Source organism: Erinaceus europaeus, unplaced genomic scaffold (assembly GCF_950295315.1).
Source record: "Erinaceus europaeus unplaced genomic scaffold, mEriEur2.1 scaffold_507, whole genome shotgun sequence".
NCBI lineage: Eukaryota > Metazoa > Chordata > Mammalia > Eulipotyphla > Erinaceidae > Erinaceus > Erinaceus europaeus.
In genome coordinates, this window is record NW_026647710.1 from 38,179 (window position 1) to 64,618 (window position 26,440).

A 26,440-nucleotide genomic window follows, 5' to 3' on the forward strand; every position below is an offset into this window, starting at 1 on the left:
AAGAAAGTATTTAACAAGGTTCTTTTATTTTTTTTGGGGGGGTGGCTGTTGCAGAATACAACAAAATAAAATTGAATAAATATTTAATTTCTTCCACTGACAAGATATCCCTTTCAAGCCCAGGATACCTTCCAAGGTGGAAGAAATAAGTGTCCTTCAAAAAGAATATCCAGTGGTCTGGAGGTGGCACCATGGTAAAGCTTTGGACTCTCAAGCATGAGTTCCTGAGTTTGATCCCTGGCAGCATATGTGCCAGAGTGATGTCTGGTCCTTTCTCTCTCCTCCTATCATTCTCATAAATAAATAAAATCATAAAAAAAGAATATCCAGACCTAGGGCTGAGTAGTGTCTCATACAGTAAGGGTGCATGCCACTGTGAGATAGGACTCAGGTTCAGGCCCCAAGCTTCACAACTGGTATTGACATGCTGAGGTGACTCTCATCTCTCCTTCCTTTTCTATTGAGAGAGAGAGACAAAGAGAGAGAGAGAGAGAGAGAGAGAGAGAGGAGAGAGAGAGAAATAAAGAAAGGAAAAATGACCACTGGAAAAGGTGGAGTTGTGCAGGCACTGAGTCCCAGTGGCAACTTGGTTGGAAGAAGAGATAAATAAAGGAATAAAGAAAGAGAAAAGAAACAAAAAAGAAAGAAGGAAAGAAAGACTGAAGAAACAAAAGTCCAATTCCCTTATTTTTGAGTTATTTTGAATCAGGCACAGTTCCAAATTTAATTTAATTTAGTTTTACCAGAGTGGGCAAGAAGTAGATAGCATTATAGATATGTAGAGACTTTCATGCCTGAGGCTTCAAAGTCCCAGGTTTAATCCACAGCACCACCATAAACCAGAGCTGAGATAAGTGCTCTGGTTCAAATAATAATAATAATAATAACAGTTATTATTATTATTATTTGAACCAGAGCATTGCTTAGCACTGGCTTATAATGGAGCTGGGGATTGAACCTGGGCCCTTTGGTGCCTCAGGCAATGAAAGGCTTTGTGCATAACCATTATGCTATCTCCCCACCCTCCATTAATTTTTGTTGGAAAAAAATTGCTGTTTTATAAGGCAGTTGTGTCATTTCCCCAAAGTATGTGCCATGCTTTGTGCCATCCCACAACCAAGATGTCATTTCTTTCCACCCCAGGGGACAGTGACCCCAACTCCTTTAAAATAGAATACCCAGTATTGTATCAAAGATTTATTTATTTTTAAAATTTTAAATTTACTTATTATTGAATTCCATTCCTATGGTCTATCTTCTTGGAGACCTGCTCTGCCTGCAGGGTAACATTAATCCCACTGCTTAAAACCCTTGCAACAGTTGCCAGGAAAGGTCTACCTTCCAACCCCTCCCATTTTTCTCCACCCCTCTCCTAAATATGTATAAGAGTGTAAAACCACTCCCCTCTCTGTCTTCTCTCTTCCCTGTCCTGACCAGGAGAATAGGAGACATGGAGGAGGACGCTGACGCCCGCCATTGCGGTTTTTGGCTCCAAGTGATTTTAACCAGGTGCCTACAGGCCTGACCCTGGGGTGCCCACATGAATAAAGATTTGTATTGCTACCTACACGAACTTGGTTCCTGGGTAATCTCTCCCTCCCACAATGCCATTCCAAAAGTATTATAATACAGTGAAAGATTTGGGACTGTGAGGCCTCTGGTCCTGTTCTTTCTTCTCAAGATTGCTTTGGCAATTCTGAGTCTTCTGGTTCCAGATAAACATTTGTTCTATTCTCTTAAAAATGTGGTTGGGATCTTTATGGGGATAGTATTCAGTTTGTACATGGCTCTGTATAGTACATTCATTTTGATGATGTTAATTCTTACAACCTATAAATATGGAATATCTTTCTACTTCTTTGTGTCTTTCTCTATTTCCTTGAGTAGTGACTCATCATTTTCAGTATACAAGTCTTTCGCTTCTTTGGTTAGGTGTATTCCTAGATATTTTTTTGCTTTTGGTGTTATAGTAAAAAGAATTGATTTCTGTATTTCATCTTCTTGCATAGAGGAATTCCACGGACTTCTGAATGTTAATTTTGTAGCCTGACACCTTACTGTATTGCCTGATGATTTCCAAAAGCTTCTTGCTGGGTTCCTTAGGGTTTTCTATGTATAGTATCATGTCATCAGCGAATAGGGATAGTTTGACTTCTCTTCCAATCTGTATGCCTTGAATTCCTTACTCCTGCCTGACTTCTATGGCAAGAATTTCCAACACTATGTTTAATAGTAATGGTGATAGTGGGCAGCACTGCCTAGTACTTGATCTGAGGGAAAATGCTTCCAGTTTTTCACCATTGAGTATGATTTTGGTTGTAGGTTTGCTATTTATAGACTCCATTATTTGAGGAATTTTCCATCTCCTCCCATTTTGTGTAGACTTTTGATCATAAAGGGAAGTTGCATTATGTCAAAGGCATCTTCTGCATCTATTGATATAGCCATGTGTTTTCTGGTCTTGCTTTTATTGATGTGGTGGATCATGTTGATGGATCTTCAAACATCTGGCTTCCCACCTGCAGGGGGGTCGCTTCACAGGCAGTGAAGCAGGTCTGCAGTGTTTATCTTGCTCTCTCCCAATCTGTCTTCCCCTGTTTTCTTGATTTCTCTCTGTCCTATCCAACAACAGCACTGGCAACAATAACAATATCAATAAGGGCAACAAAATGGGAAACACGGCCTCCAGGAGTGGTGGGTTTGCAGTGCAGGCACCGAGCCCCAGCAGTAACCCTGGAGGCAAAAAATTAATTTATTTATCAATGACAAAGATAGGAGATAGAACAAGAACCAGACAGGACTCTGGTGCATGTGCTGCCAGGGACTGGAATTGGGATCTCATATTTGTGAGTCCATTGTTTTATCCATTCTGCCATCTGCCAGACCATGTGGGTATATATATATATATATATATATATATATATATATATATATATATATGTACATATATATACATATATATATATATATATATCGCTCTTATGCTCAATTTTGTGGTGGGTGAGTTTGTTGATCTGCATGTGGTCTAATTTGTCATTGTCGTCAAAAAAGGTTTATTCTCACAGACCTGTTGGGGGAGTTAAGTAGAATAGAATTCTGCACTACAATGCTAAGAACATGCTTGTCATTTGAAAATACAATGTAGTTTTTGGGGAAAGAGTGAGTAAGAAATAGAGAGAGACACAGAGAGAGAGGTGCAACATAGGGATGGGATGTGGTGGTTCCAGACTCTGAAACTGATGTCATTCTGCACTTTTTTTTGGCCATTAATGAGAATCTCATTCTTAAAAAAAAAATCAGGGAGTCAGGCAGTAGCACATCGGGTTAAGCGCAGATGGCACAAAGCACAAAGACAGAAATAAGGATCCCTGTTTGAGCTCCTGGCTCCCCACCTACAGGGGAGTCACCTCACAATTGGTGAAGCAGGTCTGTAGGTGATTATCTTTCTCTCCCTGTCTCTGTCTTCCCTCTCTCTCCATTTCTCACTTTCCTATCCAAAAATGACAGCAATCATAACTACAACAATAAAACAACAAGGGCAACAAAAGGGAATAAACAATAAAATATATATATATATATTTAAAAAATACAAAATCTGCCTTTCTCCTGAAAAATGCTACACACTTATTTCTAGTGCTGTTAAAACTCAAACACATGAGCTGCACCATCCTTTATGTCCTAACGTTTAGATTAAAAGTTCACATGCAAATGAAATGGATAAACTGCCCTGCACTGATCGATGCTATTTTATTTATTTGGTCCTTAGTTTGGGGCAATGATGCCTCATTTGTCCCCCTGGCTCCCACTTGTAATCATAAACTGAGGCATATTTGACCCTGGAACAATTATATATCATCACCGGAAAACCACTAAGACAAAGAAGAGAAGGGGCTCCAGAGAGAGGGAAAGTGCTCCCATCACAGTGGATCTGCTGCACTTAACCCACATGTGCGTCCAGCAGCTGGGTGTCTGTGGGCACCACTGTCACAGGCTGGGCAGGGAGAGACACACATGGGCATCTTCACAAAGGCCACCAGGCAGCCCCAATGGCCCCTGAAAAGCAGCAGAGCTGCTGCATGTGTGGGCTCAGCCCTGCTCTGGGTGCTGCACCTGCTCATAGCCTGTGAGAAGTGAGTGTGTGGAGCAGACATTCTCCTGTTCAGTGACCTGGTGGGTCTCAGTGTGTGTGGTTAAGACCTTTCCCACCAAGGTCTCTGAGCAGCACAGTGGTCTCTGGGTACATGGCAGTGGCCCCTTCCCTCACCCACAGCCTGTCCCTCTGTCCCTCCACCAGCCCTGCTCCTTCTCTATGTTCTGCCTGAGGCGGGTCTGCTCAGAGGATGGAGAATTTGCTCCAAGGACCTGGAGGAGTAAGAGTGTGAGACCCAGGATGACCACCAGGGGGCGGCAGAGAAAGGTGGAAACAGGAGATAAGGGAGCCTGGATTTAGCTCTCAGATGGGGACTCTGGAATTATCACCTGGATTTTGTGGTGGCTGAATGCACATGAGTGGATCCAGGAATTAGGACTCAAGAAGAGAATCTCCAAAATGGACATTGGCAATTTTATGGGATAGATGTAGGAGTCTGAGCAGAAAAGTAGTTCAATCTAAGTTTACTACCTCTTAAGCCTAGCATGCCTAATAGCAATTAGTGACTGCAGCTGCCTTTCCTTCTCCCTCCACATTCCTAAGCAGGACAACTAGGCAGGATGCAGCCTAGCTGGAAGAGCTAAGACCCCTGTATCCACCTAGCACCAGGGCCCAGGATCATGTGCCTTTAGTGTATCAAAGTATGCATTCTCTCTGTAACAAAATGTAGAATCCTATATGAGCTGGTGCTGTTTCTTTGTTCGGTGGAGGGGGAAGGGAGAACTTCCCGGAGCGGTCCAGAACTCTTGCCCACCAGTGTAATAAACTCCTCTCTTCTCATCACTTCTGGCTCTGGTCTCATGATTGGGGATAATTTCTTTTTCTTTATTTCTTTTTTCTATTCTTTTGCCCAGGGTTACTGCTGGGGCTTGGTGCCTGCACTGCAAACCCATTGCACCTGGAAGCCATTTTTTCCAATTTTCTTGCCCTTGTTGTTGCCACTGAGGTTATTGTTGGAAAGGACAGAGAGAAATGGAGAGAGGAGGGGAAGTCAGAGGGGTAGAGAAAGATAGACACCTGCAGACGAGCTTCACTGCATGTGATGACCCCTACCCCCGCATCCTATTCCTCCCATCACTTCTCCCCAACTGCGAGTATGGAGCAAAGCTGTTTTTGAGGTGCAGAAGGTAGGAGTTCTGGCTTCTGTAATCGCTTCTCAGCTTGTCCTCATGCTTTTCCATTAACTTCTGCATTCTTGGCCTGTTCCCTCAATTCCTCCCCTTAGCTCTCTCCTTCTGAAAATCTGTTGTGTTCAAAGTGCATTTATCCCCCCATGTGCTGTATTGAAGCTTTCCTAAACACTTCTGCCAGAAGATACCTCTTGTTCTTCTGTGTTTATTTTTTACTTATTGTTCTTTTTCATTTTTCCTTTTTTAAATATTTATTTTATTTTTTTATTCCCTTTTGTTGCCCTTGTTGTTTTATTGTTGTAGTCACTATCGTTGTCATTGTTGTTGGACAGGACAGAGAGAATGGAGAGAGGAGAGGAAGACAGAAAGGGGGACAGGAAGAGAGAAAGAGAGGAACCCGCAGACCTGCTTCACTGCTTATGAAACGACTCCCCTGCAGGCAGGGAACCGGGGGCTTGAACTGGGATCCTTCCGCGGGTCCTTGTGCTTTGCCCGACTCCCAGGTTTTTTTTTTTTTTTTTTTTAAAAACAGAGTACTGTTCAGCACTTGCTTGTGGTAGTGCTGCTGGAAAATGAACCTGGAAATTTGGTGTCTAAGGCATTGGAGTCTTTTTTGTATGACTAGGACGCTATTTCTCCAGTTCTTTTCTGTGATACAGTAGGTTATGTGCTATTATTAAAGTTGATATACTACCTTCTCCTTTCATTCATCCTATTTAAAAGTTTACTTCAACGGAATGTAGGTCCCGGGGGCTGGACAGTGGTGTACCTCGTTCAGCGCACATAGTACTAAGCACAAAAATTTACACAGGGACCCAGGTCAACGTCCCGCCCGCCCACTGCAAGGGTTAAAGCAGGACTAGAGGTGTCTATATTTCTCTCTCCCTCTCTATGCCCCTATTTTCTCTCTATTGTAGCCAATAAAATGAAAAAAATAGCCACTAGGAGCAGTGCCTCAGCTTTAACCCTGGAGGCAAAATAATTAATAATAATAATCAGAAAAATAATGGAAGTCCTCCAAGAGCATCCCTGAGACATATTTCTCTCAGCATTGAGTAAGCATTGTAGGCTGGGATTTTCTTGTATTTGACTTATTTCAAATACAGAACATTTAAGTTTGGTTAACAAAAATGGTGAGTGTGTGTGTGAGAGAGAGAGAGAGAGAGAGACAGAGAAGATTTGATGATGATCTGATCAATGGATTTACTTGCTTCTTTCAAATATAAGTCTTTATTATTCTTACTTAGAAAATAAGTCCATTTGCCATTAGGCAAAGCACAGGATTTCTGTCTTCCGTCCCTCTCGACCTAGAGTAGTCCTCGTGCTCTGGGCACCAGGACTGAATTGTAATTTATTTATTTCTCATTTTTGGTTGGGGGAAAAAACCCAAGTATAATTGCATGTTGGAGAAAAACGTGATTAGAGAAAGTTGTATAATTGTGTGAATAAATTTCTGTATCCCTTCCAATATCATCACTTATCTTTCTAGTTAGCAGAATAAGGACATCTATTCAGAAGCAGAACATGTATGGCAAACAGAAGCCAGATACTGGACAGAGGTCTTGTGTCCTCTGTTTGATATAAAGATGGCCACACAAGGCAAGCTGTTGGTGAGAGTTGTAGAGAGCAGAAGAACTCCAGGAGATTCACACATAGTTAACAGTGAGATTGCACTCTGTGGAGAACTGTCATTTCTCTTAGGAATCCCCACTGGAGGGCATGATATGAAGACCTTAGGCAAGACCATCCTTGATGCTGGGTTGTGATGTGCAGATTGGTCTACAGGAAGACTAAAGTGTCAAGGTACCAAAGAGAGAGGGAAGGAGAGCAGAGAGAAATAGAGAAAATCTCTAATACTATCAAGGTCCAGTTCTTATAGGGACTGTCATTCACATCTTTCATGAAAGGAGAAATACCACCCTTGTACAAGGAAATCTGTCATTAAAATATTGATCTTGGGAAGCAATTACAGAAGCCAGACCTTCCACCTTCTGCAACCCATAATGACCCTGGCTCCATACTCCCAGAGGGATAAAGAATAAGAAAGCTATCAGGGGAGGGGATGGGATATGGAACTCCGGTGGTGGGAAATGTGTGGAGTTGTACCTATGGCTTTTGTCAGTGTTTCCTTTTTATAAATAAAAATTAAAAAAATTATATTGATCTTGCTGACATAGTAATCCTAGGATGAGAAAATGTCCTATGAAAATGCTTGGATGTACAGAAGAAAAATCTTTATAAAATTTTTCACAGGGGGTCAAGGGGTGGTGCACCTGGTTAAACACACACACACTACAATGAGCAAGGACCCGGGTTCAAGGCCCTGGTCCCCACCTGCAGGAGGAAAATTTTCACTCGTGGTAAAGCAGGGCTTCAGGTATCTGTCTGTCTCTTTCCCCCTCTATCACTTCCTCCCCTCTCAATGTCTCTCTATCTCTATCCAATAATCAATTAATCATTTTTTTAATTATAAATTTTGGGGGATTGGGCTATAGCGCAGTGGGTTAAGTGCACATGGCACTAAGTGCAAGGACCAGTGTAAGGATCCCGGTTCTAGCCCTCAGCTCCCCACCTGCAGGTGGGGGGTCACCTCACAAGCAGTGAAGCAGGTCTTCAGGTGTCTATCTTTCTCTCCCCCTCTCTGTCTTCCCCTCCTCCATTTCTCCTGTCCTCTCCAACAACAACAGCAATAACAACAACAATAAACAACAAGGGCAACAAAAGGGAAAAAAATAGCCTTCAGGAGCAGTGGATTCATAGTGCAGGCACTGAACCCCAGCAATAACCCTGGAGGCAAAAAAAAAATCCTAAATTTTTTTCCACTGTAACCTCAGTGCATGTAACCTCAAAGACCTCATGAAACAATTAATTGGAAATGATCTAAGTGAGAGTCCAACGGAAATGGCTAGTGAAGTATAGTGCCTACTGTCTTGAAGCTGTCAAGTGTTTAGGTAAAATACCTCTGAATAATTTCAAACAACAAAAACCTGTACTACAATGGTCAGTGGTGGGGTGTTAAGTCCTATTATTGATTGTATAATTCATCCCTGACAGAAAAGGTTCAAAGAATATACTGAGTATAGAAATCTGCCTCACTTGAGGTCAGCAGATAAATTATGTTGTGCATTGGCATCTTCTACAGCTGTGAGAATAAATCTACTTTGGCCAAGTCCAGTATGCATATCAAGATATAAAATGCATGGGATGGTGGTCCAGGAAGTGAAGCAGTAGGTAAAACATTGGATTCTCGAGCATGAGGTCTTGAGTTGGATCCCTGGCTGTACACGTACCAGAGTGATGGCTGGTTCTTGCTCTCTTTCTATGCCTTTCATTAACAGATAAATAAAATCTTAAAAAATGCATAGGGTGTAATTTTAATTCATATGAAATTTAAAAACCAGACCAAACTAATAGAATAAAACAATGTTTGGCGATGCATACTCAAGTGATAAAATGATTGAAAGGAAAGGAAATAATTAGCACAGAAGTCAAGTCGACTGTGATGTCTGTCGGAAGGTTAGGAAGTGTGGTGGCTGGCCAAAGACATCATTGTTTCTGAGGGGTGATAATGTTATATTTTGTGGTCTGGATGACATCCAGTGAGACTTCTTCTTCTTCTTCTTCTTCTTCTTCTTCTTCTTCTTCTTCTTCTTCTTCTTTTCTTCTTCTCTTCCTTCTCCTCCTCCTTTCCCTCTCACCCCCCTCCTCCTTCTTCTTTTTGCCTACAGGGTTATATCTGGGGCTTGGTCCTTCAAATCCACTGCTTGGTGTCTACAAATCCACTGCTCTTGGCAGACATATTATCCATTTCATTGGATAGGACAGAGAGAAATTGAGAGGGGAGGGTAAGATAAAGAAGGGGAGAGAAAGATAGATACCTGCAGACCTGCTTTGCCATTTATGGAGCATGTTGGGAGCCAGGGGCTCGAACCTGGATCCTTGTTCAGATCCTTGCATTCACTACTATGCGCTTAACCCGGTGCGCCACCACCTGCCTGTCTCCCCCCGACACCCAGTGAGATTTTCTATTGTATTCTTTACCAGACTCTGAAACCTATATGTATATGTGTTATATTTCACAGTAAAGATATGAAAATATACCTGGAAGAAGATAAGCTAGCTTATCAAAGTGATTGACAGTGAAATTAGAATTGATTTTGTTCTTCCTAATATTTTACTGTCCTGAATCTTTGCCTAAGTGTTTCTATAGGCCGGGACAAAGTAGTCATTTAAGGCACAGAGTTAAGGAATATCATTTATTTACTGCTAAAATACATACTATACTATACTGTACTATACTATACTATGAATGATACAATATTGAAGGATAGAGGAGAAATTTGTGGAGAATTTTGTTCTCTAATGAGGAGACAAGGGTTGCTAGAAAAACAGTAGAGTAGATGAGCTGAGATTTCTGTAGGAAGCTCATTTTCCATATATCCAAGTCGGCACAGCGAATCTCCACTAGTGCCTGAGATGAAGGTGTCTCAAATCCATTTTTGTGATAGAAAACTCGCAGCTGAAGACTGGATTCAAATTCGACTAAGTCCTGCCAATTGGGGGGAAATATAAATATTTGTCACTGGAATGTTAGAATAAAGGAAGAAAAAGAGCATCGCTATACAATGACTATAGAGTGGCAAAGACTATAGCCACGTTCATCTTAAGTATCTGAGAGAGCTCTGGACACTGGGCTGTGTGGCCCCAAACAGGGAGGCCTTGGTGTCATTCTGCAGTTGTGCCTTTTGGCTGATGTCACTATCACTGAATTAGACTGCAGTGGTGGTTTAATGTGGTGGGGAAAAAATTCATATTTTAAGGGTCTAGATTCACCTCAATTCCTGATGAAATGGATTGCCCAAAGACTTCCTCTAAGAAACAAGAGGAATTTATGGTTAGAAATAGGCAAATATGAAGGAACTCCTATTATATGGATCCAGGCCCCGAATCTCAAGTCTCTAGTCTGCTACCAGGTCTCCTGCTGTGAGCTGTGACCAAAACTTGCATGGCTGAGGAAAAAGCTGCTAGAAATCAAAACTGTCATTTAACAAATTGGTTTCTACCCACTTTCTTATTGGACCTTCAGACAGTCCCAAGGCTTATTACATGTTCTGTTGACCCAGCTTAGAGAAAGCACCGAGACAGAGCTGGAGTAACTGCCCAGAACTAACAAGCTGATACAGGTGACCCGGGAGTTCATAAACCGGAAAGGCTGTGATAGTGTGTGTGCTTTCCCCCCCCCCATGATGCTGCTGTTTTTCAGGGTGACCTTGGGGAGGAGCTGTGATTTTCAAAGCAAGTTGTGACTCCATCAGGGGGTTCTGGATTCTTATTATTTCCTTCACCCAGTTTCAGAGGTGAAATAATGACCCAGCATTCCTCTGGCTGGGCACAGTAGGAGGAAGAGCACTGTGCCTAGAACCATGTCTGATCCATCCTATGGCCCAATCCACCCAGGCCAGACGAGGCTAGGAGGAGCAGAGGAGTCAGGAGCAGTGCCGCTGTTTAAATCATGGAACCACAGGCTTGGAGACTTGGGTCAGAGCTCTGCACCCCTCCCTGATGAGGCTGAGAGGAGGCCCTTAACTAGCCAACTCCAAATAAGCCCCAGCTCCCCGTGCCAGAGAATAGTTTCTGCCACTGCAGAGGACTTAATTGGAAGCGGGGACATCAATCATCTGTCTGTCAGATTTAATATAAGACTGAGGCTTTTATCCACCATATTCAAGCATAACAATGAGAGAACTCATGACTTTGTTTGCTACATCATTTTCTAATCATTATTTGCTTTAAAATTACTGTACACTATATTCTAGGCTTAAGAAGCTAGAAGGAGGGAGAGTGTGTGTGTACATGTACATTTTCTAGGGTAAATTTGTACTTTTTAAAATTTATTTAATAAATTTTCTTTTTATATTTTTTAAATTTACTATTGTATAGGAACAGAGAAATTGAGAGAGGTGGGGAAATATATATATATATGAAGAGAGAGAGAGAGGTACCTGCAAAACTGCTTCACCACTTGTGAAGCTTTCCCCCTGCAGGTGGGGATAAAATTGAACCTGGGTCCTTGAACATTGTAATATGAGTGCTTAACCAGGTACGCCACTGCCTGGTCCCTTAAATTTTATTTATTTATTTGTTTATTTATTGCCTCCAGGGTTACCGCTAGGTTTCAGTACTGGCACTATGAATCCACTGCTCCTGGTGGCCATTTTTTTTCATTTTATTGGAAAAAAAATTGATAGGACAGAGGGAAATTGAGAGAGGAGGGGGGAGTAATGAGGGGGAGAGAACGAGAGACACCTGCAGGCCTGTTTCACCGCTTGTGAAACCTCCCTCCTGGCTCAAACCCAGATCCTTGCGTGGGTCTTTGCACTTAGTACTCTGGGTACTTAACCCAGTACACCACCGCCTGGCCACACTTAAATTTGTCCTTCGGAAATCAAGTCACACATAAGGTGTGTACCTTTAGGAGAAATACGACTCTGGGATGGCGAGGCTCTGCTTCTGGCAATCTGTGCTGATGAACCCCATGAGCCTGCAGATGATCAGAGAGGCGGTGACAGAGGTGCTGAAGGGGCTGACCGCGTCCTTATTTCCCTGCAGAAGCAGACTGATGTGTTCCATGAGGTCCTCCTCTGCCATGTGGAGTGGGAAGATGGGGCGGTGCAGGGCACAGTTGTCATACAGAGGCATCTTGGGATCCAGCCTGTCCCCACAGGCCATGACAGACTCCGCGATGTGAGCAGAGGCCCAGAGGGACATTACAGTCCCTCGCTCTTCCTCCTCGGGGGTCACACACAGATAGTCACGCCACTTGTTTTCTGGATCACTGAGGGTGGAGGTAGTGATAGCATTCTTCCTCTGGTCCATGGCCAACAGGGTGCCCTGGTATCGGCGGTGGCTGGTGACAGATGGGAAAGTGGTCCAGGTAGCAAAGTCACCCCCAGCAAGGACATCTGTGAAGGTGAAAGTGATTTTGGTAATGGACAGAGGTAGGGGCTGGGCACTGAGCACAGGATGGAGGGAGACTAGTGCAGGGGTCCAGGGCACACCCCCACTTACTTAGCTAACCATTGTGGAGAAAGCTCCCCCATCTTTTTTTTTCTTTTCTTCTTTTTTGCCCCTAGGCACTAGGGCTTGTTGCCAGCACTACAAACCCACTTCTGGAGGACTTTTATTATTATTATTATTATTATTATTATTATTATTATTATTATTTTTATTCAATAGAACAGAGAGAAATTTAGAGAGGAAGGTAGATGGAGAGAGCGAAAGATAGAAAGCCACCTGCAGACCCGCTTTGAGGCTTGTGAAGTGACACCCCTGTGGTTGGGGACGGGGGGACTTGAACCAGGAATCTTCCTTGGGTCTTTGCACTTTGTACTATATGCGCTTAACCCAGTGCCTGACGGCCATGCCCCCAATTCTTAAATGCACGCTGTTTGTTGATGCTAGAGTTTATGGTCCCCCTGTGACCAATCACAGGAGACCTTGTATCCAGGGGGAGATGGACTGGAACAAGCTGACATAGAGAGGCCTAAGCTTTCTTCATTCATTTGAGCAAGATTTGCTTATAGTTCTTTTTAGCTGTCAATTGGGGTACAAATTTTAACAAGGAAAATTTTTGGAGTGGGCTGCTTATAGAATAAGAATCATCAGGGGCCAGGCAGTTAAGTGCACATGGAAGCACTCTGGAGATACAGACAAGGAGCCACTGTCTGCACAATTGAGAAAATTCAAATGTAGGGCAGAAAAGATAGCATAATGGCTATGCAAAAAGACTGTCATACCTTAGGCTCTGAGTTCCTAGGTTCAGTCCTCAACACCACCATAAGCCAGAGCTGAGCAGTACTCTGGTTTAAAAAAAAGGGGGGGGATGACTATACTAGATTTTTTTTTTCTGAGCCTGACATCTGATATGCTGGTGGGTCCAAATTTTATCTGGGGAGATGATATCATGGCTGGAAAAAGGACCAGAAAGCTGTATCAGGGAAGAGAGTAGCTCTCAAATATGGGAAAAGTGTAGAAATATTGTTGACTGTAAACCCCATCGATTTGATCTGATCTGATCTGATGTGATCTGGGGCCCATATTCAGTTTAGGAGCCTATGTGACCTCTGCATCCCTGTAGATCTGAGCTCACACTCTGTGGTCATGAGTAGGAATGTTCCAAGCTGCCCCAATTTCAGAACTCATATTCCTCAGATGGAAGATAGAGTATGTTGTCCAGCCTCCCTTCGGAGGATGATAAAGAATAGAAAAGCTATCAGGGGAAGGGGATGGGATACGGAGTTCTGATGGTGGGAATTGTGTGGAGTTGTACCTCTCTTATCCTGTGGTTTTTGTCAGTGTTTCCTTTTAATAAATAAAAACAAAGGAGGGGGGTCTGGGTGGTGTCCCACCTGGTTGAACACATATATTACAGTGCCCCAAAACCCAGGTTTGAGCCCCTGCTCCCCACCTGCATGGGGAAAGCTTTGTGAGTGGTGAAGCAGTGCTGCAGATGTCTCTGCAACTCCCCCTTTCCTCTCGATTTCTGACTGTTTCCATACAGTAAATAAATAAAAATGAAAAAAATATTTAAAAAAGAAAAAATGAGAACTTACCTGCGAAGGTAGGTCATTTGGTTGTCATACACAGGAGCGGGGTTTGAGCCTGACCTCCACCATTGCTGAAGCAGGCTCTTTTGGGGGGCTGGTGGCACACCCAGTTAAGCACACATATTGCCTAGCACATGGACCTGGGTTCAAGCCCTTGCTCCCCATCTGCAGGGTATCCCCTTCACAAGTGATGAATCAGGTATACAGGTGTCTATCTTTAATTCCTGCTCTCTATCTCCCTGTCCTCTCTCAATTTCTCTCTGTCCTATATAATAAAAATTATAAAGAAGAATAAAAAAAGAAAGAAGAGAAAGAAAGAACAAAAAATGGCTGCCAGGAGCAGTGGATTTGTAGAGCTGGCACTGAGCCTTAGCAGTAACCTCTGGTGGCAATAAATTAAAAGAAGGAGAAAGAGAAGAAGGAGCAGAAGGAGGAGATGGGGAAGGGTAAAGAGAAGGAGAGAAAAGGAGGAGGAGAAGAAGATGAGGAAGAGGAAGAGGAAAAGGAAGAGGAAGAAGAAGAGGTAGAAGAGGAAGAAGAGGAAGAAGAAGAAGAAGAAGAAGAAGAAGAAGAAGAAGAAGAAGAAGAAGAAGAAGAAGAAGAAGAAGAAGAAGAAGAAGAAGAAGAAGAAGAAGAAGAAGAAGAAGAAGAAGAAGAAGAAGAAGAAGAAGAAGAAGAAGAAGAAGAAGAAGAAGAAGAAGAAGAATCTCTTTTCCTCTGACTCTGTCTGAAAGAAATCAGCCCAGTGGTGAACACCTTGTGATGACTACTAACTCATCAAACCCCCTCTTCTAAAAGCAAGATGGATTTGATTTCAGGCTACTGAGGTTTCTCAGAGCTCGACTGAGGATGGGTATTGGGGTCCTTGCCTGTGCCACTCCCTCTGTGATCTGCACCTGGTTTTCAGTGTCATGAGTCTATTGTCAGGAGGGTGGTCATGGGCCCAGAGGAGACACTTGCTAGAATGCTGGGCTCAGTCCTCCCCTTTGGGTACCTGCTAGGGGCCCAGGACCGAGCATGAGCTGACCTGTGGTGTCTGCAGGCATCAGATCCAGACTGAAGGACTTCTTGAGAGTGGAAGCTGAGGTGGAATCATCTGTTCCCATTGGCAAGTGATCTGGCTCATTTCCCTGTGAGTGTCCTTGCCCTACAAGGGAAGAACCTGCATGTTAGTTCTTGATGAGCCTGTGAGCCTGTGACAGAACTAGCACATGTGGCGCATGTCCCCTGGGCTTCTGGAGAGAGACACCTTCCTCTCATGAGTGAGCAAAGCATCTCTGCTGTCTCTGGGAGACCCAGGCGCTAGCAGGTTTCCAAGCTGAAGCGTTTAACAGGAGAACATGTTTCTTTTTCTTTTACTTTTTTTTAACAGCTTTCTTTTCATGGAACGAATTACAGATTGGGGACTTGTGCTAACATTCTGTATTTAAGGTCTGTGTGTTTTAACCTTTGTACCAATGAGTTCTGTGAATTATTTAGCACCTCGGAGCCTGACATTGTCCTGCTAAGCTGTGCCATCACCCAGATGCATCCAGAATCCAAGTACATGGACTCAGAAACACCAGTGGCTTCCTTTTCTCTCGTTCTTTTCTTTTTCTCCCCATGCTTCAATAATTAGCAGAGGCATGTTAGGAAATGCTGTGGTCCCTGTCCTCATAGGCCATGCTGGTTTAATGAGCAGGGTTTTCATTTCTTTATGCTAGGTTTTATATATATATAATTTTTAATATTTAGTTATTTTCTCTTTTGTTGCCTTTGTTGTTTTTCATTGGTATTGTAGTTATTATTGTTGTTGTTGATGTCATTTTCAGGTAGGACAGAGAGAAATGGAGAGAGGAGGGAAAGACAGAGAGGGGGAGAGAAATATAGACATCTGCAGACCTGTTTCACCACCTGTGAAGTGAAGCTCCTGCTGGTGGGGAACTGAGCTCAAACTGGGATCCTTATGCCAGTTTCTGTGCTTTGCACCACATGTGCCTAACTCACTGCTCTACCGCCTGACTCCTTCCTTGTGCTAGTTCTAAGGCTAAGCTACTGAGGAGCAGCGGGCAACTTGTTCTCTGCCTTCCCTCCCACTTCTCCTCCCAGGAGTCCACTCAGGCAGTCTCTTCAAAGAAAGAGTGCGGGAGCTTGAAAATTCAGAAGCAAAGTGCAAAACAAAAGTTGACATAGTGAAATAATAATAATAATAATAGGGATGATGATGATGATAATGCCACACTTCAAGTCTCCCTCCCTATGGAATTCTCAAAGACCATGTACTTTTGTTTTACTCATTATTTTGTTTTTTTACTGGGGGATTAATGGTTTACAGTCAGTAGTAGAATATAATAGTTTGTACATGAATAACTCATTTTTTAACAATAAAAGTTCCCTTTATTGCATTTCCCTTTTTCTCTGACATTGACATATGTCACAATAAAAAAATGAGGCCTTTTAATTCACAAGAGACTTCACTGAGAACAATGAAGTGTATAGCCACTTCATGTGGAATAGAGTGGAGTTATTCTCCTTGAGAATCTTGAGCACGTTAAGCAAATACAAATGGAAATGCCTTCTGATCTAGCAATACCACTCTGTGGCATATGTCCACAGAATGTGGAAATACTAATTCAAGAGGCACCCTATGTTCACAGTGGTCAAGTGTGAACACTGCCTCTGGGTCCACGAACAGATGGCTGGAATATACACTAGAGAGGGAGTCACACTCTGCAATTAGAAAAGATGAGACTAGGAATAAAGAATAGGAAAGCTTACAATGGAGGAGATGGGAAGTGGAACGTTGGTGTGGGAATTGTCTGGAATTGTACCCCTCTTATCCTGCAGTCTTGTTGATCATTATTAAACCATCAATCAAAAATAATTTTAAAGGAAGAAAAGATGAGACTATACTGTTTGGGGCTAAGTGGATGAAATTGAATGTGATTATGTGATAAGTAGAGATGAAATACAACTTCAGGGTGGGTTTGCTCATAGGTGTGTGGGACTGTGTGAAAGCTTGGTAGAGATTAGGGAAGCTCTCCCATCCTTGGATGGCGGACTGGAAAGACACCCCATTTTTTAGCCTCTCTCCTCATAGAGATGAGCCAAGAGGGAAAAGTCTCCCAGACTCAGTTTCTCCTTGTTAGTCTCTCAAGCTCACAGAAAGCCTACAAGTCTCTCACACTTAGTTCTCCCTGCTAGCAGCAGGCCACATTCCTGGTTCCTTCAAAGTTCATGATAGTCACTCAAAGTTCACACATCCATTTCACCTTTTGATCACAAAGGAGAACACACTCTATCATACACCTCAAACGCCAGACAGAGAAACCCCCCAAACTCCTCTTTCCTTATGACTTTTGATATCTATGATTTACATCAAGCCTTGTTTTTCTTTCTCTATCTCACCTTACTGGTTAACCCCTATGCTTCTCTCAAATGCCTTTGGATAATTAATTTTCCTGCATCATGGAGACTAATTGACTTGATCTTTATGTATCACATCAATTCTTGTCATACCAGCCCCCTACCATAGGGGCAAACTGACCTGTAAGAAACCTGTAATTTCTGACGTATTTAAAAAATGTTCTTTGCTTAACTTTCTACATATACCCAAACCCATCTTCCAATAAATGAGTGTTTGTACCAAAATACTCCCTGAGTCTTCCTTTTGAATCACTGAGCCCTTGAGCTGGTGAGGGAAGATGGGTGACTTACCTCCTGGCTGGAGCCACCCCACGTAAGCCCCAGCATATGTGGAGTGACTAAAGCAAATGAACTGACGAGATACACAGTCACCAAACTGTCTCTTAGACTCTGTGGTGGTTACCAGAGGGGTGTGCACAAAAACTCTGGTGGTTTTTGTGCATTTAGAATTAATAGATTTTTAAAAGTGTTTTATTTTATTTTATTATAATTGGATAGAGACACAGTGCAATTGAGAGGGAAGGGGGAGATAGAGAAAGAGAGATAGAGAAACAGTGAAACAGAGTAGGTTGCCACTAACTGAAGACTAGGGTCTGAATGCACTGTCGTTTATTTCTGAAGCTGAGACAAGTTCTATCATAGAGCAAGTGTTCAAAAAATCTTTGTATGTGGACTCGGAGATTAGAGTGGGTTTGTGAGCATTCACTGGGACAGAGGCCACGCGGATGTGGAAATATGGCAGAGGAATTTGAGACTGGAATGTGAAGGAAATATATTTGAGGAAACAGACTTCTTATCTACCTTGCTTTCAAACATCAGCAAAGAACAAGTTAATGGTGAAGAAATAAATGAATAGACAAATCAACAGAGTTTTTTTTCTTTCTTTTCAAGACATCCCTGTTTGTGAAGAAAAAAAAAAGACTCCACTTCTCTCTCTATCAATATCGTGAGGTACTGAATGGAGAGTTGTTAATTGGTTCCTGTGACTGAATGTGGTTGGGTAGCTATTTAGAAAATATGTGGGTGAATATTGCATGAAGTGATCTTCCTTCCTTCCTTCCTTCATTTGTTATTTCATATTGGTTTACAAAATTACAAGGTAACAGGGGTATAACTCTACACTGTTCCCACCACTAGAGTTCTGTATCCCCAGTCCATCCATTGGAAGCTACAGTAGTTCTCCCAAGGTTGCAGATATGGGTTAACTATTGTTTCTACATTTACCTGTGTATATTTGTGCATATTTGCTCATTTTCCCTATGGTACCATCTTCATTTCCTTTTCATTCACACATTCACCTATTACTACATCCAAATGTCCCTTTCTTTTTTCTCCTCTTTCTCCGGTTCTTCATGGAGTTAGAGAGTTCAGAGCCCTCTGGTCATTTACCCCTATCATGTCTCCCCCACTGGAAGTATAGATCAAAATTCTTTTTTGAGGTGCAGAAGGTGGGAGTTCTGTCTTCTGTAAATGCTTCTCTGCAGGACATGGGCATTGGCAGGTCGATCCATGCCCCTTGATGATTTCTATCTTTCCCTAGTAGGGTAGGCCTCTGGAGAGGTTGGTGAGGTCCAGGGAAGTCAGGATGGAATCATAATAGAGTCTGCAACCTCGTGGCTGAGGCTGCAGACGTCTCACCTGTAGTTGGTGGCTTTTTGTTAAGGTCTGTATCTATAGTAGTAGTTATTTGTTATTGTTTTTATTTTCGGGGGAGGGTGTGTCTGCATAGCCACACCTCCTGGAAGTCCTCTGCTTGGGGGTGATTTTTCATTGCAAAGTTATTTCACAGTTTAAACCAAATTTACCTTGAGAATTTTGAATGGCTCTTTTGAACACAATCAGCCCAACCTTAGATTCTATGACACTCACCTGTAGCATCTGGGGTCTCGTTTTTCACAGAATCCATAGACACCCGGTCATCCTCTTCTCAGTCCTTAGAGAAAAAAAAAGGCGGGTGGTGGTCACAACAAATCTTTCACAGTGACTGAACATGTTCTGGGGACTGGGTGGTGACACACCTGATAGAGTGCGTATGTTACAATGCTCAAGGGCCCAGGTTCAAGCCCTTGGACCCCATCTGCAGGGGAAAAGCTTCATGAGTGGTAAAGCAGGGTTGCAGGTATCTCTCTGTCTCTCTCCCTCTCTCTCTTTTTTGCCTAATTTTTAAAATTATCTTTATTTATATATTGGATAGAGACTATTATAAATCTAGAAATAAGGTGGATATAGAGAACAAGAGAGACAGAGAGCTACCCACAGTCTTGCTTCACCACTCATGAAGCTTCTCCTCTGCAAGTGGGGACTGAGGGCTTGAACCTGGGTCCTTGAGCAATATAACATATATGCTCACCCAGGCATGGACCACCTGGTTTCTCTCTCTCCTTTTCTATCACCTCCTTCCCTTTCGAATTCTGGCTGTCCCTACTCAATAAATAAATAATGAAAAATACAGTTGAGCTTTATGCAAAAATTTTTAAAAAGCGTGATTCAAGTGGGCACTAGATAGTGATCAAAGGTTCGATCTGATGAGAAACTATAACCATCAATATGTATATGCATTTAACGTTAGTGCACCTGACTATACAAAACAAATATTATCTGACCCCAAGAGAGACATTAAAAGTAACACAACAGCAGCAGGAGACCTGTCTCAAGGAGAGACATTGAAAACAGGGCAGGGAGCCCAGGGAGGGGGAGGCAGGGAGAGGGATGTCTGAGGTATTAGTGAATAAAATTTACCAGAGTTGACAAAAAGCAATATATTTCCAAATTAAAGGGGGAAAATAAAAGTACCCCCCAAGAGATCTGCACGTCATGGTAAATTATCAGGTTCTGTTCTATAATGTTAGAAATCTAACCGTGCAAAGAAACTGGGGCTAGTGGCCTTCTCCTCACCCTCAACAGAAGTATAAATACACAGGTAGATATGAGCCTGTTGGTAAAATGTGTCACTTTACTCAGCTCCATTCAGTCCTAAGTTTTGCAAAAAATGCAAAGGTTCATCAAAAGGGTATTTGACAACCCAGTTAAACACAACAGCGGTCCCTCTAGGGGGTCCTGACCTGGGGAGGAGACAGTAGAAGTCATTTATTAAATGGGCACATGGATGGGAGGTGAGAGCATCATACCCATGTGAAATCAACTCAGCATGATCATTGGATGGTGGCTGCATACAAGCAATCTCTATTTACAGGAAATTCCAAAGCACTTAAAGGCTGAGAACCATGAGGGTACAGGTCATCCTCAAGAAAGAGTATTCCAGAGTCAAAAAGTAGCACAGTGGGTTAAGCACAAGGAGAGCTGTAAGGATACCAGTTCAAGCCCTGGCTCCCCATCTGTAGGGGAGTTGCTTCACAGGCAGTGAAGCAGATCTGCAGGTGTCTATCTTTCTCTTCCCCTCTCTGTCTCCCCTCCTCTCTCCCTTTCTCTCTTTCCTATCCAACAACAGCAGCAGCAACAACAACAATAATAACCACAACAATGATAAAACAACAAGGGCAACAAAAGGGGGAAAAATGGTCTCCAGGAGCAGTAGATTCATGGTACAGGCACCAAGCCCCGGCTATAACCCTGGAGGCAAAAAAAAAAAAAAAGAGTATTCACAGAGAGACATATAGAAAGAAAGAAAGAAAGAAAGAAAGAAAGAAAGAAAGAAAGAAAGAAAGAAAGAAAGAAAGAAGAAAGAAAGAAAGAAAAAAGAAATAAATAAAGAAAGAAAGAGAGAATGAAATAGGAAGAATTGATAGAACAGTGAAATATTGTGGTCTGGGTGGTGACACAGCGGATTCAAGCATTGGATTCTCAAGCCTGAGGTACTGAGTTCAATTTCCAGCAGCATGTGTACCAGAGCGATGTCTGCTTCTTTCTCTCCTAATTCCTTCATGAATAAATAAATAAAATCTTAAAACAAACAGACAAAAACACTCAACTGTTGCTAAGTACTTGGCTGACTGGTAGAGCACACATGGGGTTTTCTGTGTGGCGTTTCTACTTTGGTCACTTTTTCTTTCCCTGGTTTATAGCCATTTCAAAGAAAACCCTCATCAGAAGGGAGAATAAACCACAAAGGACAAAAAGTCATTTTGTACATAAGTGCAGCAGTTAACTAGAAGTGTGTGTGTGTGTGTGTGTGTGTGTGTGTGTGTGTGTGTGTGTGTGTGTGTGGTGTGTATGTGTGTGTAGATTTACAACATGGTAGATGCATCAAGGATGCACAGTCACATCTCCCTCAAATTTGTGTTAGCCCCACCACCACCACCAGAGTGCCCTCTCCACCCACTCAGGGCACTGGGCCACCTCCTGACTTGAGGAAACATTTAATTCCAAAAAAAGCATGCACCAATTTGTGAAAATCACTTTATAACAGGAAGCTACTGTGATTGTTATTAGGAGGAGCCAGAGAAACATTCCATTCGACATGTCATATTATTTCCAAGCTTAAAAGCATTGTGAACATGAAAAAGTATCCACCCGGACTACACAATATATATATATATATATATATATATATATATATATATATATATATATATTATACATACACACACACACACACACACACACACACACACACACACACAATCACATACATGTGTACAGGAAGATACATTGTCCCATATGGTACTTGAGAAATTCTCACTCTTGTTCAGAGGTCCTATCAGGAGCTTGGAGTCTCGTTTTTTATCTTAAAAGTACTTACAAAAGTACAGTCCTCTGAGTCTTCTATGATTGTGTCCAAGGACGTGTTCTCATGCTGGGCTTTATTTTTGGCAAGTTTAATAAAGCTAATGAAGGCCAATGGCAATCAAAAAAAGAAGCAAAAAAAATTTGGATGGATTAGTGCTTGGGTTATTTATAAATCAGTTTATGTCGGTAATGTTTTTAGTGTTCTTTTTAATTTTAAGTGGACATATTCAGGTCAACTGATGTGGGAACATATACAGTAATATTTCAGGAAAATAATGACAAGGCCCATGTATAATAAGTTCTTTGAGACCAAGGCTACAGACCCAGTCCTAACTGCTTTCCTGCCTAAAAAATCCTAAAAACACAGAAGCTCCTGGGTTCCAGGGCAGGAAGGAAGACTTGCTATGGCAGTCACCCAGAAGAGAAATCTGAGGTTCTGGAAATGTAATGCATTTTGAAAATAAGTGTTGGAGAGAAGCTGGAGAGAAGGAAAAATAAGAAACATGTATATATATATATATATTGCACTTCACAATGATCCTGGTGCGATTCTCCCAGAGGACTAAAGAATAGGGAAGCTATCAAGAGAGGGGATTGGATATGGAGCTCTGGGGACAGGCAATGTGTGGAAATGTATCCCTCTTATCTTACAGTCTTGTCAATGTTTCCATTTTATAAATAAAAAAATAAAATTTTAAGAAAGAACTATAGCCAGAACTTCCTCAATGATAAATACTAGAATCTTCATGGGAATGAGAAACAATTTAACCTTTTTATTTTTCCTGAGGAGAAGGAGAACAGTTGGGAGGGCATGTGGGGGTTGCTTTCTATGTATCTGCATTCTGCCAGTACCGACTAAACATGTAACAATAGGTAATACTGATCAGATACCTGCGCAGACAGAAAAGCCATTCCTCCTTATCTCCAAGAGAACTGCAAGTAAAAAAAGAAGAAAGTCAAACACACAAAACGCTTCCATTAGTATATTAATCTGCCACTCCAGGACCCTAGTTAGTGGTGGGGCTGTGTGTGACAAGTGGACCCTCTCCTAAATGGGCTTGTGTGGGAGGCTGCTCTTTCACAGGCCACATGGTGGGGTGGAAAGGAGACTTTCCAGGGGAGGAGAAGTTAGTTTGGAATCAGAGTACTGCTTGGAAACTATGTGATGCAAACTAGGTGATTCTCGTTTCGTCACTTCACTGCTCAGAGCTTCCATTCCCAAAAGGAGAGAGGGTACATGACACCCCAGAGTGTTCCTACAGCTGGGAGTTCTATGCAGTAAAGAACATTTGGATCAGATGAAATCCTTTCCTCTAAGGAAGTTGGCATCTGGATGCACCTATCTTGGCCCAGACTTAAGACTATTTAGAAAAAAAATCCCCGCAGTACTTTCTTTATACAGAGGGCATATTGAATATACTAGTTTGAGTCTAGAAAACTTGTACTTCTGTATTATTGGGTAGAGATAGAGAGAAATTGAGAGGGGAGGGGCAGGTAGAGAGGGAGAAAAGCAGAGAAACACCTGAAGCTCTATTTCACCACTCATGAAGCCTCTCCACCCGCAGGTGGCAACCAGGGGTTTGAGCCTGGTCCTTGTGCATTGTAGTGTGTGTGTTTCACCAGGTACACCACCACGCAGCCCCTGAAAACTTATTCTTGATTTCTTTGGCACTTTAATTTTCTGCTTAAAGGAAACTACTGCATGCAAGAACCTTCTGGAAGGAAGGGAGAGGTGCGGAAGTGTTATTGCTCTAGGTGAAAAGTTCGTCACTGATTGAATGTTACGATCACATGAAAATGTTTCCTAGTGGAAAGACTGTGCAAAGAACAGGACCAAGAAGCTAGAGGTCTTACTAAAAGGAGATCACGATGCTGCAATTAGGCCAGCCTAGAACTAGGGACCTCCTGGCCCTGCTGTTGGCTCTCCCAGTCTTCTCCAGGCTGTCAGACACCCACAGGATTTCCAGGGGCACTGAATACTTAATATTGAATCTGTCTTCATATCTGGAAAGATAATCACATGAGAGCTTTGTCACTTGGTATGCCCGCTGTCAGGGGGAGCAGCTGAGATGATGACCAGATTCTCCTCCATTTCTGTCCTCATTTGCACAGCTCAGGACAGGGAAGAGAAGAGGGGCCCGTGCACTGTGTGCACTGACTGAAGCCCACCCAGCCCAAGCAGGTCCTGGAAACACTTCACCCCTGGCAGCAAACTGCCTTTTCTTGGATGTGTCCTCATCCTGGACCATCCTCTGCATTTTGGAGTCTTTGCAAATGACCTTCAGAGACCCATTCATTGAAGCCTTCCTTTCTTGTTGCTAAATTTGTTGTATTTTGTTATAGGTAATTATATAGTTTGTATATTAATTTTACAGCAGATAGAAATGATGCATTGTTTCATTCATGCTCTCCACTTTTGGAAAGGATTTAAGGATCTTAATGAGAGAAATGACACATGATTAATAAAAGTATTTAAATACATTTTTTTCTTAAAGGAGCTACTAAATTAAGCTTCGATGAAAGAGACTAAAATTATGTCTTTCAGCCTCAGTTAAAAAATTCAATTTCTACTATTTAAGGCAATGTGATATTTTATTTTCTTTCTTTCTCTCTTTTCTTTTTCTTTCCTTCCTTCCTTCCTTCCTTCCTTCCTTCCTTTCTTTTCTTACCAGAGCATTTATCACTTCTGGCTTATGTGGAGGCTGAGAAGTGAACCTGGGATTTCTTATGCCTGAGACATGAAAGTCTGCTTCTTAAACCACTATGCTGCTTTCTCCATCCCTAATTATACTTTCTTAAGACTTTATTCATGCCATTTCACTTCGATTCAGGCTAAAAGTGAAAAACAGTTTGCCTACATACTATTTCCAACTAAAAAGAAAAACCAAAGTAGTCATTCAATCAGTCAGTCAGACAAGCAAGACCAGACCAGTGGCTTGGAGGGCTTAGGGGTAAGAGAGGAAAATCTCTTATCTTAGGAAAATCAGAGGGAATCGATTCATCAGTAGTGAAAGTGCTTTGCGGAAATGCTTGCTCAATCAGCTTTGCTTTCTCACATGGAAAGATACCATTTCTTGGTTTGTCCATATATTGTGCTACAGTGAAAACAGGCAGGAAGGAAACGTCCCTCTCAAAACCCCCTCCTTTCTCCTGCGGATCATGGAGACCTGGGGAATCTGGATCCCTGACCACAGTTTCATGCTACTGTCACAACTGTGCTGTAGACTGCAGTCACCTGTCTCACTCCAAGGGGACTTCAGAAGTGAGAGGGCAAGTCACATCTGAGGAGGCCTTTGAACCGGTAGCTCAGAAGGCTTGGGCCACCTCCTCTAGGAGTGGGGCCTCTGTCATTCTGGGGCCCGGACTAGAGCCCCACTCATCAGAGATGCCTTCTCTGATAACTTCCATGTTCTCCCCTGGGCACCTAGTCCTTCTCTTCTTGGAAGCTCTGATTACAACCTGTCCTCTCCCCTAATCTTTCCTCCACCTAGGAGCCCCAGGCCCAGGAGACCTGTCTAGCCTGTTCTTCTCTGCTCTGAACCCTGACCCAGAACAAGGCCTCCCTTGATCACCTATGGGAGAAATAAAAGACCAAACCTCTTACAGATTCAAATTTCTTTTTTTTCTTTCCTTTTTTAAAATTTTTATTTATTTGTTAGGTAAAAATAATTGAGAAAAGGGGAGAGACAGAGAGACACCTGCAATCCTATTTCAACATTCATGAAGCTTTATCCCTGCACATGGGGACCAGGGACTTGAAGCCAGGTCCTTGTGCATTGCAATGTATGCATTTAACCAGGTGCATCACTGCCTGGCCCTCAGATTTAAGTTTCCCTCTGATGTTCTCCCAGAAAGGGGCAGTAAAGAGGTAACTTCAGGAACGAGGACAGAGCATGGAGTGTCCACCTACTTGGTATTGGAAATGAACAGCACGTTGGAGCAGAGAAATAGTTCTCGCATCTGCCTCCTGCGGCCCTTCTTGACCTTGACCGTGCAGCGGAGCAGAAACCGACCACAGGGCTCCACCCAGGGCTGCTTTTCTTTGGGGACATCTCCCTCTACACAGGAGCTGCAGCATAACAGACATCAGAGAACAATCAGTCACCAGCCAAGAGAAAACAGACTTTTATGCCAAAATGTCCATGTTGACACAACACCAAAAATTAGCTTCTGTTCCCTCAGACAGATTCCCAGACCCGCCAGGCAGGAGTCCCTAGGTAATGAGAGCTCCTGTCAGAGAGGAGGTCACTTCAGGGCTGGTAGAGATAAAGAGAAATTTGAAGGGAAGACAGGGCACTGGGACTTGATACTCTAGAGGTGAGGAGTAGAGAAAGCACAAATCAGAGGCCCAGGTGGTAACTCATCTAGTGGAGTGCTCACGTTACAATGTGCAAGGACCCAGGTTCAAGCCCCTGGTCCCCACTTGCAGGGGGAAATCTTCACAAATGGTGAAGCACTGCTGC

The 26,440-nt window shown here is 42.7% G+C and overlaps 1 protein-coding gene across 1 annotated transcript in view; it reads right to left on the reverse strand.

Moving 5' to 3' along the window:
• Window positions 1–26,062, reverse strand: part of LOC107522970 (rho GTPase-activating protein 20-like) — a gene marked incomplete at its 3' end in the record, with an annotated part of 62,573 nt that extends 36,511 nt beyond the window's left edge. The window contains exons 1-3 of the mRNA XM_060184283.1: window positions 25,888–26,062; window positions 23,832–23,981; window positions 22,869–22,910 (exon numbers count right to left, since the gene is read on the reverse strand). Coding sequence (XP_060040266.1) covers window positions 22,869–22,910; window positions 23,832–23,981; window positions 25,888–25,937 — 242 coding nt within the window. The remainder of the gene's footprint in view (window positions 1–22,868; window positions 22,911–23,831; window positions 23,982–25,887) is intronic.
• Between the last annotated feature and the right edge of the window lie 378 nt (window positions 26,063–26,440).